The sequence below is a fragment of the Schistocerca cancellata genome, chromosome 3 (assembly GCF_023864275.1).
Source record: "Schistocerca cancellata isolate TAMUIC-IGC-003103 chromosome 3, iqSchCanc2.1, whole genome shotgun sequence".
In the NCBI taxonomy this organism is placed as follows: Eukaryota; Metazoa; Arthropoda; class Insecta; order Orthoptera; family Acrididae; genus Schistocerca; species Schistocerca cancellata.
The window spans coordinates 198,989,696-199,006,300 of NC_064628.1; the positions used below are offsets into that span (position 1 = coordinate 198,989,696).

General features: G+C 44.0%; 1 protein-coding gene across 1 annotated transcript in view; it reads right to left on the bottom strand.

Annotated features, from left to right (window-relative positions):
* LOC126176222 (glutamate receptor ionotropic, NMDA 2B) overlaps window positions 1-16,605 on the bottom strand; it is a 922,500-nt gene that overhangs the window by 201,357 nt on the left and 704,538 nt on the right. Inside the window, exon 7 of the mRNA XM_049923366.1 lies at window positions 2,792-2,901. Within this exon, the coding sequence (XP_049779323.1) occupies window positions 2,792-2,901 (110 nt within the window). The remainder of the gene's footprint in view (window positions 1-2,791; window positions 2,902-16,605) is intronic.

A 16,605-nucleotide genomic window follows, 5' to 3' on the forward strand; every position in this document is an offset into this window, starting at 1 on the left:
AAGGCAGAAGCGACTCTCATCGCTGAAGACGACACGTCTCCATTCGTCCCTCCATTCACGCCTGTCGCGACACCACTGGAGGCGGGCTGCACGATGTTGGGGCGTGAGCGGAAGACGGCCTAACGGTGTGCGGGACCGTAGCCCAGCTTCATGGAGACGGTTGCGAATGGTCCTCGCCGATACCCCAGGAGCAACAGTGTCCCTAATTTGCTGGGAAGTGGCGGTGCGGTCCCCTACGGCACTGCGTAGGATCCTACGGTCTTGGCGTGCATCCGTGCGTCGCTGCGGCCCACTATACGCCCTCGCTCAAAGTCCGTCAACTGCACATACGGTTCACGTCCACGCTGTCGCGGCATGCTACCAGTGTTAAAGACTGCGATGGACCTCCGTATGCCACGGCAAACTGGCTGACACTGACGGCGGCGGTGCACAAATGCTGCGCAGCTAGCGCCATTCGACGGCCAACACCGCGGTTCCTGGCGTGTCCGCTGTGCCGTGCGTGTGATCATTGCTTGTACAGCCCTCTCGCAGTGTCCGGAGCAAGTATGGTGGGTCTGACACACCGGTGTCAATGTGTTATTTTTTCCATTTCCAGGAGTGTATTCAAGAATGGTCTCCTGTTTCTGACTGCACTTATACTGTGGCGTCGACCTATTTGTCTGTAAGGAGGACGATGCACGCCAACAACTCATCAAAAAGCTAAATAAAAGATGGACAGTTGCACTTAAGACTGAAGGGGAACGACAAATTGCACTTTGTCTACGCAGGGTCCCGCTTGCGTGGGAGGCGAGCACCTGACCACCCATCTAAGCAGGCGGGACAGGATAAGATAAGCTACATAAGATAAAAAATAGTTTGTATTTCTGAAATAAAAAGAATTAGTATTATGAAAAATTTGTAAATGTTAGAGAATATAAGTTGTTTTAAAATGGCACTGTATTTAATACTTTAAACTTACAAGTGTAGACTAGAAAAAATGAAAACAGTATCATTTTTTGGGCTGAAGTTCTCAAATAAGACACGACTCGTCCAAAATAAGATACACAAGTGAGATTGATATTCACACTAAATCGAGAAGATTGAGGTCTTATAAATGAGATAGAGAAGACACAAAACGATACATACGTGTAACTCGGATTTTTTGTACGGGGTAATGCTAAGATACACGAAATTTGTTTCAGAGTGAACTATAGAAATTTCATTACTTGTCATTCCTATTTTTTAAGCTACGAAGTCAACCAGCGATGGATAGCAACTGTTTAAAGTTACACTTAATTTATTGAAGCCAATAAAAAGGTAAGAGATACGCAGGAGAGAAAAACTGTCTTCCATTTTTTTATCGACATGAACATTACACTTAAACACAAATCAGATTCGCCGTTTGATATTTACCACCTCATAGCAACAATAGGAACGGCAATTTTCCTATCACATGACTCTTATGAATAAGAGAAATGTCTTTCTCATTTAATTGAAAAACAATGTTGTCCTCATCCACAGACTTAAGATGCATAAATTCTAGGTCATTTTGCAGTGCCTTTTGTATGGTACAGGCTGATATGTAGCTGTATGAATGCCTCATCTCTTCTCGAAATTTAACCAAGATATAATCTCTTCCACCTACATGTGCTGGATCTGTCATTACAATAGTATCTAGTTTGGATACTTCAAAGGAATCGACATCAACCATGCTGTTGTCGCTCAAGACATATCGAAATCAGAATCAGTGTCCTCAGTTTCCTTTCTTTGTAGTGTACTCCCCATAGCTTTGTTCGCAGGCATTGCTTTCTGGCTGTACTGCTTTTATCCTACTTTTATTTTAATTTGTTGCTTTTTCAGCAATGACTTTACTGCTGCAGGTGTGGTCTCACAGGGTTGTGTGGCTGGGATATGGGAAAGGCGGAAATCCGCGGTACGCTGCTGTGTGGCTGGTGGCTGGGCCACAGGAAACAGTCTGTCCCTCTTCGGAATCAACTGTATCATACTTTGGAATGGTATATGTATTTAAGGATTATACTGGCTGCTTAATAATTTTCTCCATATAATAAATATGACAATAATGAACAATTCAGCAGAGTGAGCACAATTTTCTGTGTATGTAACACAAATTTGGTGGTTGTACTGTCAATGTATGCGTAAGTGTGGTAAATGTTCTAGAATTGTGTGCACATTTATATTCAGTCTGAATGTGCTCTTTTTCAGAATTATTTTTTACTTCAAAAGTGAAGTTTCTAATGGAGAAACAACTTATGATTAACTATTCCTAAACGATGGCAGCATAAATAACTGTAAGAACATTATTTTGTGATAGGTGTGGTTTCTTATGAATACACTGAGTGTATAACATTTTTGGAAAATTTTCGCCGTTTGGGTTAAAGGAAACCTTACCACACTCATGAGACGACCCTCGTCGATCCCACTTTTAAAGCCCAGCCAAGCGAGTCTGAGAGTGGAAGGTCCGCCTTGCATCGTGGTGTAAGATAAGAGCGTTTCTTTGTCTTATTGTGTTGTATTCATTCAAATGTGAAAGGTTATTCCCAGTATTATATTTCTCAGATGCATTTAGTACAGCAACAGCTCTACCCGTTTAGTTCTGAAGCCCAATAAGATGCAGCGCCACTCCTACGCTGTGGAAAGCCTCTACTGAGGGCAGTCGTATATATGGCGTGGGGAGGGAGTCGACTGTACTTGCGAATCGTTGCAGTGGGTTGAGAAACGGCGCCAGCCAGAGCGCAGGCAAAGAGCGATTTGTCTGGGTTCAAAGCAGCGCAGCGTGAACAGTGGTCCTGACCTTCATGTCGAAGCCGGAAGGGCTGAGCCACTCGAAGAGGAAGATGGTGAAGGTTGCCGCCTGGATCGCCACGGCGCCCACCAGCATCCACGATGCCGTGTCGAAAGGCTCTGTGGAGAACAAAAACAAATGAGGGGTTAGTACACGATACTGGTCACGGCCGTCTGGCTGATGCTACACAGGGATGTGGTCAAAATCGAAAGACGTACAAGTAAGAGTTTGCGATATCGTGTAATAACAGTTTGATAAACTTAGGTAGTCTGCACAGCTTCCAGCTTACGGTATCAAATGGTTGAAATGGCTCTGAGGACTATGGGACTTAACTGCTGAGGTCATCAGTCCCCTAGAACTTAGAACTACTTAAACCTAACTAACCTAAGGACATCACACACATCTATGCCCGAGGCAGGATTCGAACCTGCGACCGTAGCGGTCGCGCGGTTCCAGACTGTAGCGCCTAGAACAGTTCGGCCATTCCGGCCGGCCTTACGGTATCGTTTATTAATATCTAAATAAGTAAAAATTTAAATGTTTGTTAAAATCATGTATCCCCGAAAGTTTTTCACCAATTGCTTTGAAATTATGACACAACTTTGTATTCGAATATGGGGGTGTTTTTGTATAGCTACTGGAGCGCCGTATGGTATATACAGGGTGTTACAAAAAGGTACGGCCAAACTTTCAGGAAACATTCCTCACACACAAATAAAGAAAAGATGTTATGTGGACATGTGTCCAGAAACGCTTAATTTCCATGTTAGAGCTCATTTTAGTTTCGTTAGTATGTTCTTCCTCCCACGCTCAATGGAGCACGTTATCATTATTTCATACGGGATACTCTACCTGTGATGCTAGAACATGTGCCTTTACAAGTACGACACAACATGTGGTTCATGCACGATGGAGCTCCTGCACATTTCAGTCGAAGTGTTCGTACGCTTCTCAACAACAGATTCGGTGACCGATGGATTGGTAGAGGCGGACCAATTCCATGGCCTCCACGCTCTCCTGACCTCAACCCTCTTGACTTTCATTTATGGGGGCATTTGAAAGCTCTTGTCTACGCAACCCCGGTACCAAATTTAGAGACTCCTCGTGCTCGTATTGTGGACGGCTGTGATACAGTACGCCATTCTCCAGCGCTGCATCAGCGCATTAGGGATTCCGTGCGACGGAGGGTGGATGCATGTATCCTCGCTAACGGAGGACATTTTGAACATTTCCTGTAACAAAGTGTTTGAAGTCACGCTGGTACGTTCTGTTGCTGTGTGTTTCCATTCCATGATTAATGTGATTTGAAGAGAAGTAATAAAATGAGCTCTAACAAGGAAAGTAAGCGTTTCCGGAGACATGTCCACATAACATATTTTCTTTCTTTGTGTGTGAGGAATGTTTCCTGAAAGTTTGGCCGTACCTTTTTTGTAACACCCTGTATAACAATAAAAAAGGGATCTGATATTAGCAAAAAACTCATTTTCGTTTGTTCAAAATCTTAAATCTCCGAAAGTTCTTCTCCAGTTTTTTTGAAATTTTGACACAACCTTGCATTCAAATATGCGCCTGTTTTTATATACCTAATGGAGTGCCATATGGTATTTATATATATATTTTATATATCAAATAAACAACAATGTAATATATATACAGGAGCGCCATATTATATATATATATAGGGTGATTCAAAAAGAATACCACAACTTTAGGAATTTAAAACTCTGCAATGACAAAAGGCAGAGCTAAGCACTATCTGTCGGCGAATTAAGGGAGCTATAAAGTTTCATTTAGTTGTACATTTGTTCGCTTGAGGCGCTGTTGACTAGGCGTCAGCGTCAGTTGATGCTAAGATGGCGACCGCTCAACAGAAAGCTTTTTGTGTTATTGAGTACGGCAGAAGTGAATCGACGACAGTTGTTCAGCGTGCATTTCGAACGACGTATGGTGTTAAACCTCCTGATAGGTGGTGTATTAAACGTTGGTATAAACAGTCAACTACCCGAGGCGATGGATCGGTCGCCAGGCAGCCCGAGACAGAGCACTTCATCACTGGCCTCCAAGAGCCCTGATCTTAGCCCCTGCGATTTTTTCTTATGGGGGTATGTTAAGGATATGGTGTTTCGGCCACCTCTCCCAGCCACCATTGATGATTTGAAACGAGAAATAACAGCAGCTATCCAAACTGTTACGCCTGATATGCTACAGAGAGTGTGGAACGAGTTGGAGTATCGGGTTGATATTGCTCGAGTGTCTGGAGGGGGCCATATTGAACATCTCTGAACTTGTTTTTGAGTGAAAAAAAACCTTTTTAAATACTCTTTGTAATGATGTATAACAGAAGGTTATATTATGCTTCTTTCATTAAATATACATTATACATTTTTAAAGTTGTGGTATTCTTTTTGAATCACCCTATATATATATATATATATATATATATATATATATATACTCCTGGAAATTGAAATAAGAACACCGTGAATTCATTGTCCCAGGAAGGGGAAACTTTATTGACACATTCCTGGGGTCAGATACATCACATGATCACACTGACAGAACCACAGGCACACAGACACAGGCAACAGAGCATGCACAATGTCGGCACTAGTACAGTGTATATCCACCTTTCGCAGCAATGCAGGCTGCTATTCTCCCATGGAGACGATCGTAGAGATGCTGGATGTAGTCCTGTGGAACGGCTTCCCATGCCATTTCCACCTGGCACCTCAGTTGGACCAGCGTTCGTGCTGGACATGCAGACCGCGTGAGACGACGCTTCATCCAGTCCCAAACATGCTCAATGGGGGACAGATCCGGAGATCTTGCTGGCCAGGGTAGTTGACTTACACCTTCTAGAGCACGTTGGGTGGCACGGGATACATGCGGACGGTCATTGTCCTGTTGGAACAGCAAGTTCCCTTGCCGGTCTAGGAATGGTAGAACGATGGGTTCGATGACGGTTTGGATGTACCGTGCACTATTCAGTGTCCCCTCGACGATCACCAGTGGTGTACGGCCAGTGTAGGAGATCGCTTCCCACACCATGATGCCGGGTGTTGGCCCTGTGTGCCTCGGTCGTATGCAGTCCTGATTGTGGCGCTCACCTGCACGGCGCCAAACACGCATACGACCATCATTGGCACCAAGGCAGAAGCGACTCTCATCGCTGAAGACGACACGTCTCCATTCGTCCCTCCATTCACGCCTGTCGCGACACCACTGGAGGCGGGCTGCACGACGTTGGGGCGTGAGCGGAAGACGGCCTAACGGTGTGCGGGACCGTAGCCCAGCTTCATGGAGACGGTTGCGAATGGTCCTCGCCGATACCCCAGGAGCAACAGTGTCCCTAATTTGCTGGGAAGTGGCGGTGCGGTCCCCTACGGCACTGCGTAGGATCCTACGGTCTTGGCGTGCATCCGTGCGTCGCTGCGGTCCGGTCCCAGGTCGACGGGCACGTGCACCTTCGGCCGACCACTGGCGACAACATCGATGTACTGTGGAGACCTCACGCCCCACGTGTTGAGCAATTCGGCGGTACGTCCACCCGGCCTCCCGCATGCCCACTATACGCCCTCGCTCAAAGTCCGTCAACTGCACATACGGTTCACGTCCACGCTGTCGCGGCATGCTACCAGTGTTAAAGACTGCGATGGAGCTCCGTATGCCACGGTAAACTGGCTGACACTGACGGCGGGGGTGCACAAATGCTGCGCAGCTAGCGCCATTCGACGGCCAACACCGCGGTTCCTGGTGTGTCCGCTGTGCCGTGCGTGTGATCATTGCTTGTACAGCCCTCTCGCAGTGTCCGGAGCAAGTATGGTGGGTCTGACACACCGGTGTCAATGTGTTCTTTTTTCCATTTCCAGGAGTGTATATATATATATATATATATATATACGCGAGTATTCGGATTCAATAATGTGTCAAAGTTTCAAAAGTTTCAAAGGAATGAGTGAATATCTTTCACACATTTAAGATTAAGAACAAACAAACATGAGATTTTTGCTAGAAACGTATCCCATTTAAATATTGCACACACACATATACACACACCACATGAATATGGCGCTCAAGCAGTAATACAAAAATACGCGCGTATTCGAATGCGAAGCTGTGTCAACATTTCAAAGCGATTGGTGAAGAACTTTCGGAGACGTCCCCAGACACGTCTTCAGCCTGGCATCTCATTGACTGGAGTAGAACTGTCATCAGTGACGAGTCCCGCTTCGAATTCAGTTTCGAGGACTTGCGAAGACGTATCTAGAGAGGCCGCTGACTGCGATGGGGTAGCAACCTGACTGACTTCCGCCATATGACCCGCAACAGGAGCGATGGTCTGTGGTGCGAATTATTTTCTTAGCAGGACCCGTATGGTTGTCATCTGCGGCACCCTTACAGCAGATCGGCACGTATGTTTCAGTAAGATACTGCCCGCCCTCACACGGCAAGAGTTTCTGCTTATCTTCGTGCTTGCCAAACCCTACCTTGGACAGCAAATTCGCCGGATCTTTCCACAACTGAGAAAGTCTGGAGAATTATGGGGAGGGACCCCCAACCAACTTGGGATTCTGACGACCTACTGCAGCAGTTCGACAGAATTTGACACGATGTCCCTCAAAGGGACGTCCAACACGTCTGATTTGCTCAGTTTGTGAAGCTCTTACCTCTAATAAATCCTCCAGATTTTCTGAAACTGTCATCATTTGTTTGTCTGTACGTATGCATCACATCTACATATTTACGTTACACTCGCATAATTCCTTAGCGGTGCCTCGTCTTTTCTTCTATTAGAGATTATATACACACAATGTATCTCTCCAAAGGGTCGTCAGGCGCATTTTCTCTGATGTGTCGGAGATATGTGCAATTTAGTTTTTGCGATATGTAGCTGGAGTCACGGCAAGGAAATATTGCTCACGTCTTTCATGCGACGTCCAGTGTCGCAGGAAAGCGTCGGTTTCTTTCACTTTACAAGGAAAAGGATTTTTAAAGTAGAATTTTACGTGCTCATTCGATATACATGTCTCAAATTAGTCTAGTGCGATATTCGTGTTATCGATATGCATTGACAGGGAAAGTAAAACGTGAAGAGTTGCCAGTACTCCAGCAACGACTGAGTAGCAGTGCAGTTGCATGGAGATAACTGTTAGCACGGGCAAAGGCGGTGGGGATGCTGCTAGAATACTGATTATTCTGAGGGACACCAAGTATATATGAGCCTTGTTAGAAAACAGGGAAGTTGTATTTATGACTTTGTGGCTTAATGGCTTACGCTTAGATCTACTACATTATCTGAATTTGTAGTAACAATAAACAACGCTCAAGGTCAGAAACAGGGGGGAAAGGGAGATGTACAGAGGGGTGGGAGGAGATTGACACAGAAAGGGGAAAGGAACTGATGGACAGAGATGGGAGGAAGGAGGAGGAGATGGACAAAGAAAGAGCGAAGAGTAGATGGACAGATACAGGACGGGGGAATGGAGATTACGTCGTATGTCCAATTCCGATTCATATTAAAAACGTGTGATACCTCTTTTCTTTCTTTACATCTAACCAAACGGAGCGATAGCAACGCGGGGCCGGAAACAGGTACTGAAACTATATGGGTGAAGGGAGTACGTGATGTTTTTTCAGTGATTAGAATATCGAATCAAATTTACAAAGAAGCTAACTTGTCAGTACAACGCTGCACAGCAGCTCTGGAGGCAAGCACTGATACGGTTGGGTTCTGTGGCATAAAACCATTGTATTCTCTCGTGAGGCAAGCGCACCTACAACAGATGTAACTCGTCCATGAAATGCTGGATTCTGAATACTGGGAGAGGTCTGGGTCGTCTGGTTGGTCACGAAGGTATTTCAACATCAGGCAGGAAGTTCATAGAGACGCCTTCCACGTGTAGACGAACACTGTCCTGTTGAAAAATGGTCTCACGATACTGTCGCATGAGAGGTAACACACAAGAACGCAGGATGTCCGTGACGTACTGTCGTGCTGTCATATTTCCCTCGGTTACTACAAGTCGTGACCTGAAGTCACACCCGATGGCTCCATGACGAGAGGAGTAACACAGCTCTGCCTCTCCAAAACGTTGAAAGCCTGGGCCCTATTCCCACGTCGCTGCCATACTCGCTGATGATGTTCATCCGAGTTAGTGCAGATAAGCTATTCATCGCTAAACGCAATATGACGCCAATCATCAGCAGTTAAGGCTTCTAGATTACGGTACCACTCCAGACGCAGCCGTTAGTGTTGTGGCATTAGCGGCAGCTTACACATTGAACGGTAATTTCCCAGTCTGGCTGCTGTTAATATCGGAATAATGGTGCGGAATGACACAGAATGTAGCCGGGAGTCCATTATTTGTAACTGGGTCCGCCGCTCGTGGTCTCGCGGTAGCGTTTTCGCTTCCCGAGCACGGGGTCCCGGGTTCGATTCCCGGCGGGGTCAGGGATTTTCACCAGCCTCGAGATGACTGGGTGTTTGTGTTGTCCTCATCATTTCATCATCATCCAGGAAAGTGGCGAAATTGGACTGAGCAAAGACTGGGTAATTGTACGGGCGCTGATAACCACGCAGTTGAGCGCCCCACAAACCAAACATCATCTTCTTATTTGTAACTGGATGGCAGGTGCAGATGTGCTTGATGCACAGTACAACGATCCTTACTTGTGGTGGTTGAACGCGGTCCACCAGAACCCCGACGACGACAACGCCTTTTCTCACTTTCCCACGGAGTTCACATTGGGCTATTGTCACATACGAATGCTGCACAAAGCTGAATACAGCGAGACTCGATCAGACAGCCGAATGAAAGCCCACAATGAGGCCCCTTTCAAAATCTGTCAGCTGGTGATAACGCTGTGTCACCCAAGTAACGAGCGGCGAACGTGGCCCATGTGGTGCATGAGAGAGAACGTACCGAGGAACCCATAGTTATTCTGTATGGACGTTTTTCATAGAATCAAAATGGATGTGATCGATTTTCCGAATGTATCTGATGACGGAGTGTTGATTTCAAAACCCATCAGTAATCAACATCAGTAGAGCGCAGACTGAGCAAGTACGTTATTCTTCATGTCATACGATAAATTTAATTTATACGAAAGTAGCATTACCATGAAGTCATTCCCTGCCTCAGCTTGTTCTCCATCTGTAATTACCACGACGTCGGAAAAACGTTAAATCTTTATCTTCTTTCGTTCACCAGCATGTCGGTTCCGAGTTATACGACATTTCTTAAACTCATAGTATATGGAACTAGAGATGTGACATTCTGGTTGCTGGCGGTCAACAGTGACAGGCAATTCAACGAAAACAATACTGTGATGCTGGTACTTGCCCAGTTGCAACGTAGATGTCATTCTCACCAGCAAACTCGGTTGATCAGTACCGACTAGACCGATTCCGTAGCTGAGTGATCAGAGCGGCTGACTGCCGTGTTGAACGACCCGGGTTCTATTCCCGTACTGCTAGGAATTTTCCTCACTTAGAGTACTGGACAGGGTACCACTAGACTCGTGTTGCCAACTTAAATTGCTATTTTGTTTAAGATTTTTTTTTTGAGACGGCAGTCTTCTGACTGGTTTTATGCGGCCCGCCAAGAATTTCTCCCACGTGTCAAGCTCTTGATCTCAGAGTAGCACTTGCAACCTACATCACCAATTATTTGCTAGATGTATTCCACCCTCTGCCTTCATCTACAGTTTTTAATCTCTACAGCTTTCTTTAGTACCATGGAAGTCATTCCATGACATCTCAACAGATATCCTGTCACCCTGTCCCTTACCCTTGTCAGCTTTTTCCACATATTTCCTTCTCCGATTGAGCACAGATCCTCCTCATCCCTCACCTTACCATTCCACTTAATTTTCAACATTGGCCTGTAGCACGCACCTCCAAATACTTCGATTCTCTTCTGTTCCGGTTTTCCCCACAGACGTGTTTCACTAACATACAATGCTGTGCCCCAAACGTACATTCTCAGAAATTTCTTCCTTAGATTAACATCTATGTTTGATACTAGTAGAGCTATCTCGGCCAGGAATGCACTTTTTGCCGGTGCTAGTCTACTTTTGAGTCCTCCTTGCTCCACCCATCATTGGTTATTTTTCTGCCTAGGTATCAGAATTACTTAACTGCATCTATTTCGTGATCATCAATCCTGAATTTAAGTTTCTCGCTGTTCTCATTTCTACTACTTCTCATTACTTTCGTCTTTCTTCCATTTTCTCGCAGTCAGTGTTCTGTACTCTTTAGACTGTTCATTCCATTGAGCAGGTCATGTAATTCTTCTTCACTTTCACTCAGGATAGCAACGCCACCAGCGAATCATATCATTGATATCCTTTCACCTTGAATTTTAATTCCACTCCTGAAGTTTTCTTTTATTTGATTGATTCTTCGGTGTACAGATTGAACAGTAGGGGCGAAAGATTACACCACTCTCTTACACCCTTTTCAATCCGAGCATTTCGTTCTTGGTCGTCGACTCTTATTATTCCCTCTTGGCTCTTACACATATTGTATATTACCCGTCTTTCCATATAGCTTACCCCCTATTTTTCTCATAATTTCGAACATGTTGCACCATTTTATGCTGTCGAACGCTTTTTTCAGCTCAACAAATCCTATGAACGTGTCTTGATTTTTCTTCACTCTTGCTTCCAATATCAACCACAACATCAGAATTACCTCTCTGGTGCCTTTACCAAATGTTCAAATTTGTGTGAAATCTTATGGGACTTAACTGCTAAGGTCATCAGTCCCTAAGCTTATACACTACTTAACCTAAATTATCCTCAGGACAAACACACACACCCATGCCAGAGGGAGGACTCGAACCTCCGCCGGGACCAGCCGCACAGTCTATGACTGCAGCGCCTGAGACCGCTCGGCTAATCCCGCGCGGCGGTGCCTTTACCTTTCCTAAAGTGAAACTGATGTCATCCAATACATCCTCAATTTTATTTTCCATTCTTCTGTATATTATGCTTGTCAGCAACTTGGATGCATGAGTTGTTAAGCTGATTGTGCGATAATCTCGCAGTTGTCAGGTCTTGCAGTCTTCCGAACTTTGTGGATGATATTTTTGCGAAAGTCAGATGGTACGTCGTCAGACTCATATATTCTACGTACCAAAGCGAATAGTCGTTTTGTTGCCACTCCCCCAATGATTTTTGAAATTCTGATGGAATGTTATCGATCCCTTCTGCCTTTTTTGATCATAAGTTCTCCAAAACTCTCTTAAACTCTGATTCTAATACTGGATTCCCTATCTCTGCTACATCGACTCCTGTTTTTTCTATCACATCAGACGATTCTTCCCCATAACAGAAGCCTGCAATTCGATTCGCTCTCTCCTGTGCATTTATCAGTGGGATTCCATTTGCAATCTTAATGTTACTACGCTTGCTTTTAATTTCACCGAAAGTTGTTTTGATTTTCCTATACGCTGAGTCAGTAGTTCCGACAATCATTCCTTTTTTGATTTCTTCACATTCTTCACGCAGCCATTTCGCCTTAGCTTCCCTGTGTTACCCGTTTATTTCATTTCTCAGAGACTTGCATGTCTTTATTCCTGAATTTCCCTGAATATTCGTGTACTTCCATTTTTCATCGATCAACTGAAGTATTTCTTCTGTTTTCCATGGGTTCTTCGCAGTTACCTTCTTTGTGCCTATGTTTTTCTTTCCAACGTCTGTGATTGCTGTTTTTGGTGATGTCCATTTCTCTTCAACTGTACCGCCTACTGAACTATTCCTTATTGCTGTGCCTATACTCTTACAGAACTTCAAGGGTATCTCGCGTTTCCTTAGTACTTACGTATCCCACTTCTTTGTGTATTGATTCTTCCTGACTACTCTCTTGAACTTTAGCCTACTATTCATCACTACTGCATTGTGATCTGAGCCTATATCTACTCCTGGGTACACCTTACAATCCAGTATCCGATTTCGCAATCTCTGACTGACCATAATGTAATCTAACTGAACTCTATTAGTCTTTCTCTACTGTCATTCGTTGTCCCAAGCCCATATTCTCCTGTAAACATTCTTCTACTCTTTTCCCTACAACCTCATTCCAGTCCCCAGTGACTATTAGATTTTCATCTTCCTTTACGTACTGTATTATCCTTTCAGTATCCTCACATACTTTCTCTGTCTCTTCATCAATAGCTTGCAACGTCGGCATGTATACCTGGACTATCGTTGTCGGTGTTGGTTTGCTGTCGATTCTGATGAGAACTAACCTATTACTGAACTGTTCACAGTAACACGCTCTCTGCCCTATCTTCTTGTTCAGAACTAATCCTACTCCCGTTATACCATTTTATGGTGTTGTTGATATTACCCTATACTCATCTGATCAGAAATATCTGTCTTCTTTCCATTTCGCTCCATTGACCCCTACTATATCTAGACTGAGTCTTTGCATTTCCCTTTTCAGATTTTCCAGTTTCCATACCACGTTCCAGCTTCTGACGTTCCACTCCTCGGCTCGTACAAGGTTATCCTTTCGTTGGCTATTCAATTTCTTTCTCTTGGTCACCTGCCCCTTGGCTGTGCGCTCCCCGAGATCCGAATGGGGGACTATTCCGCAAACTTTTGCCAATAGAGAGGTCGTCATGACAATTTTTCGACTACAGGCACCACGTTCTGTGGATACATGTTATGTATCCTTATTCCAGTGGTTTCCATTGCCTTCTGCATCCTCATGCCGTTGATCATTGCTGGTTCTTCCGCCTTCAGGGACAATTTCCCACGCCAAGGACAAGAGAGTGCCCTGAACCTCTGTCCGCTCATCTGCCCTCTTTTGCCAAGGCCGCTGACAGAATGAGAGTGACTTCTTATGCCGGAAGTCTTCGGCCACCATTTCTAATTATTAATAAATTTCAAGCGATGGCGGGCTTCGAACTCGGGACAGAAGACGTTTCGATAATAATCAAAGATGGTACCCTAGACCACGGGTGTTGTTAGTAACCTAAACGTCCTCGGTCTCGAATTCGACGGCCGCCACCACCTAAATTTTGAATAAAAATCATCAGCAATTGCAATTGAAGACGTCTGGCGTAAAAAGTCAGCCTCATTCAGCCAACGGCCTTCTCAAAGAGAGCGGAGGAGCGGACAGAGGCTTAGGTCACTCTCTTGCCCTTTGGGTGAGAAACTGTCTCTAAAGGCGAAGAATCAGCAAATCAGCGGTGATAAACGGTTTGAGGGCGCAGAAGGCAACGGAAACCACTGCATTATAGAAATCACATAATGTTTATCCACAGGAATTGTGGCCTGTAATTGAAAATGTATTATGATGATCTCTCCATTGTCAAAGGGTTCCGAGTTCGTGCCCCATTCGGTTTTCTGGGTGAGGACTGTCAAGGGAGTGACGACCATGAGAAAATATTGAATAACTAACGAAAGGATAATGAAATTTTTGAAATTTTTCAAAACATACCCAGCGATATTAAAAATGGTTAAAACAAAAATTTAAAACAGTCTTGATCGCAATTTTTTTTATTTATTGGAGTGAGTGACCGGTTTCGACTCTTTCATAGAGTCATCTTCAAACTCTATAAAGATATATTGCCAAAGTAGTGTAGACGCTATAATAAGCATATAAAAGATATATAAAAATAATATAAATAGTAATAAATTATACCCAGAGTGGTGGATGGACACTGCCAGACGAGTTTCGTCGACCCTCGACGCTCGTGTAACTGCTGACTGCATAGAGGGAACAGGTATCAATAGGGCAGGACACACCCACCGTTCTGAGTATGACATCATATGAAGCCAATCAGAAAATACTTTCATGATTAGATAACTTAATACATAACTATGAAGGAACACTTATTGATCATTATTCGTCAATGAATATAAATTATACTATTAAAATGGTTCATTGGTATGAAATAGAGTATGCTGCCCTCTAAATTCAGAACTACAAATCTGCACCAAAGATTGTCGTTGCCCCAGCGTTTACGTGGATAATCGAGGGTTACCATGAAAATGGCGTCCTGTTCCGCTGTGGACGTGCTGTCAAAGACTGCACTATGGGGAGTTACGTCGATAATTACGTTTATGTGCCATAGAAATACGGTTAATTTTGCGCTCTTCTGATGTCAGCGCCATGTCTATGGCAGAATCACTCTAATATTTCTGTAATAACAGCGGAACGATGTTACTAAAGTGCATCGATAGTTGCCGTAGAAACGGCGACCTAGCTGGGTGAGGCAGGCATCAGATGATCAGAGATTATTGCGTACTGCGAAAGATATCTCAAGGGTTGACATTTCGACCACGAAAACAGTGTTTGCATCGATAAATCGGCAGTTGTTATAGAAATAGCGTCTTATTTTCATTGCGACAATCTATGGCGCTGTAACAAAGTTATAATTGGCGGCATTTGACCCCTTTGTCAATATAGCATGGTATTCGTCATTATGACAAAATTATACGTCATAGAAGGATAAAATTAAAGGGTTAGAATCAGCTTAAAAATCTCTTCACAAGAAATTCTCTATGTCAGGTTATAATATTGGCAACAGGATGCTATAAAAGTGTATGGTGGTTGGTGGGAACAGGTGCCTGATTCCGCTATAGCAAAGTACAAAGCGTACATAAAAAATAAGCGAGGACTAGCATCCTTTGATGGGAAAATAACACCAAATACAAAATTCAAAAATGGTTCAAATGGCTCTGAGCACTATGGGACTCAAATTCTGAGGTCATTAGTCCCCTAGAACTTAGAACTAGTTAAACCTAACTAACCTAAGGACATCACACACATCCAAGCCCGAGGCAGGATTCGAACCTGCGACCGTAGCGGTCTCGCGGTTCCAGACTGCAGCGCCTAGAACCGCACGGCCACTTCGGCCGGCAACAAAATTCAGGAGTATATAAAATACAATGTGATGACTGTATCGGGCAAACTGGCCGTAGCTTTGCTAATAGGTTTAAAGAACATGTGGCTGGTACCAGTCGTAATAAATCCTTGTCTGGCCAATATTTGATGACTGCAACCATTCCAAAGGATTAATTCATACGAATTTAAAAATCCTTCACTTTGCTCCAAAAGGACCGTTACTTGAAATCTATGCACATCGTAAAGGTGAACCACTAGCTTTACTCAATGAACGGCTAGACTTTAGGGAAAAACATTTTTATGGCCTTTTTGAAGACCTATTATAAAGAACTGCTCTTTCGTTTTCGTATTATTACATTCATATATTTTTATATTAAGCCGACGTTTGTGATACACTTTTATAGCATCCTGTTGCCAATATTATAACCTGACATAGAGAATTTCTTGTGAAGCGATTTTTAAGCTGATTCTAACCCTTTATTTTTATCCTTCTATGACGTATAATTTTGTCATAATGACGAATACCATGCTATATTGACAAAGGCGTCAAATGCCGCCAATTATAACTTTGTTACAGCACCATAGATTGTCGCAATGAAAATAAGACGCTATTTCTATAACAACTGCCGATTTATCGATGCAAACACTGTTTTTGTGGTCGAAATGTCAACCCTTGAGATATCTTTCGCAGTACGCAATAATCTCTGATCATCTGATGCCTGCCTCACCCAGCTAGGTCGCCGTTTCTGCGGCAACTATCGATGCACTTTAGTAACATCGTTCCGCTGTCATTACAGAAATATTAGAGTGATTCTGCCATAGTCATGGCGCTGACATCAGAAGAGAGCAAAATTAACCGTATTTCTATGGCACATAAATGTAATATGCGACGTAACTCCCCATAGTACAGTCTTTGACAGCACGTCCACAGCGGAACAGGACGCCATTTTCATGGTAACCC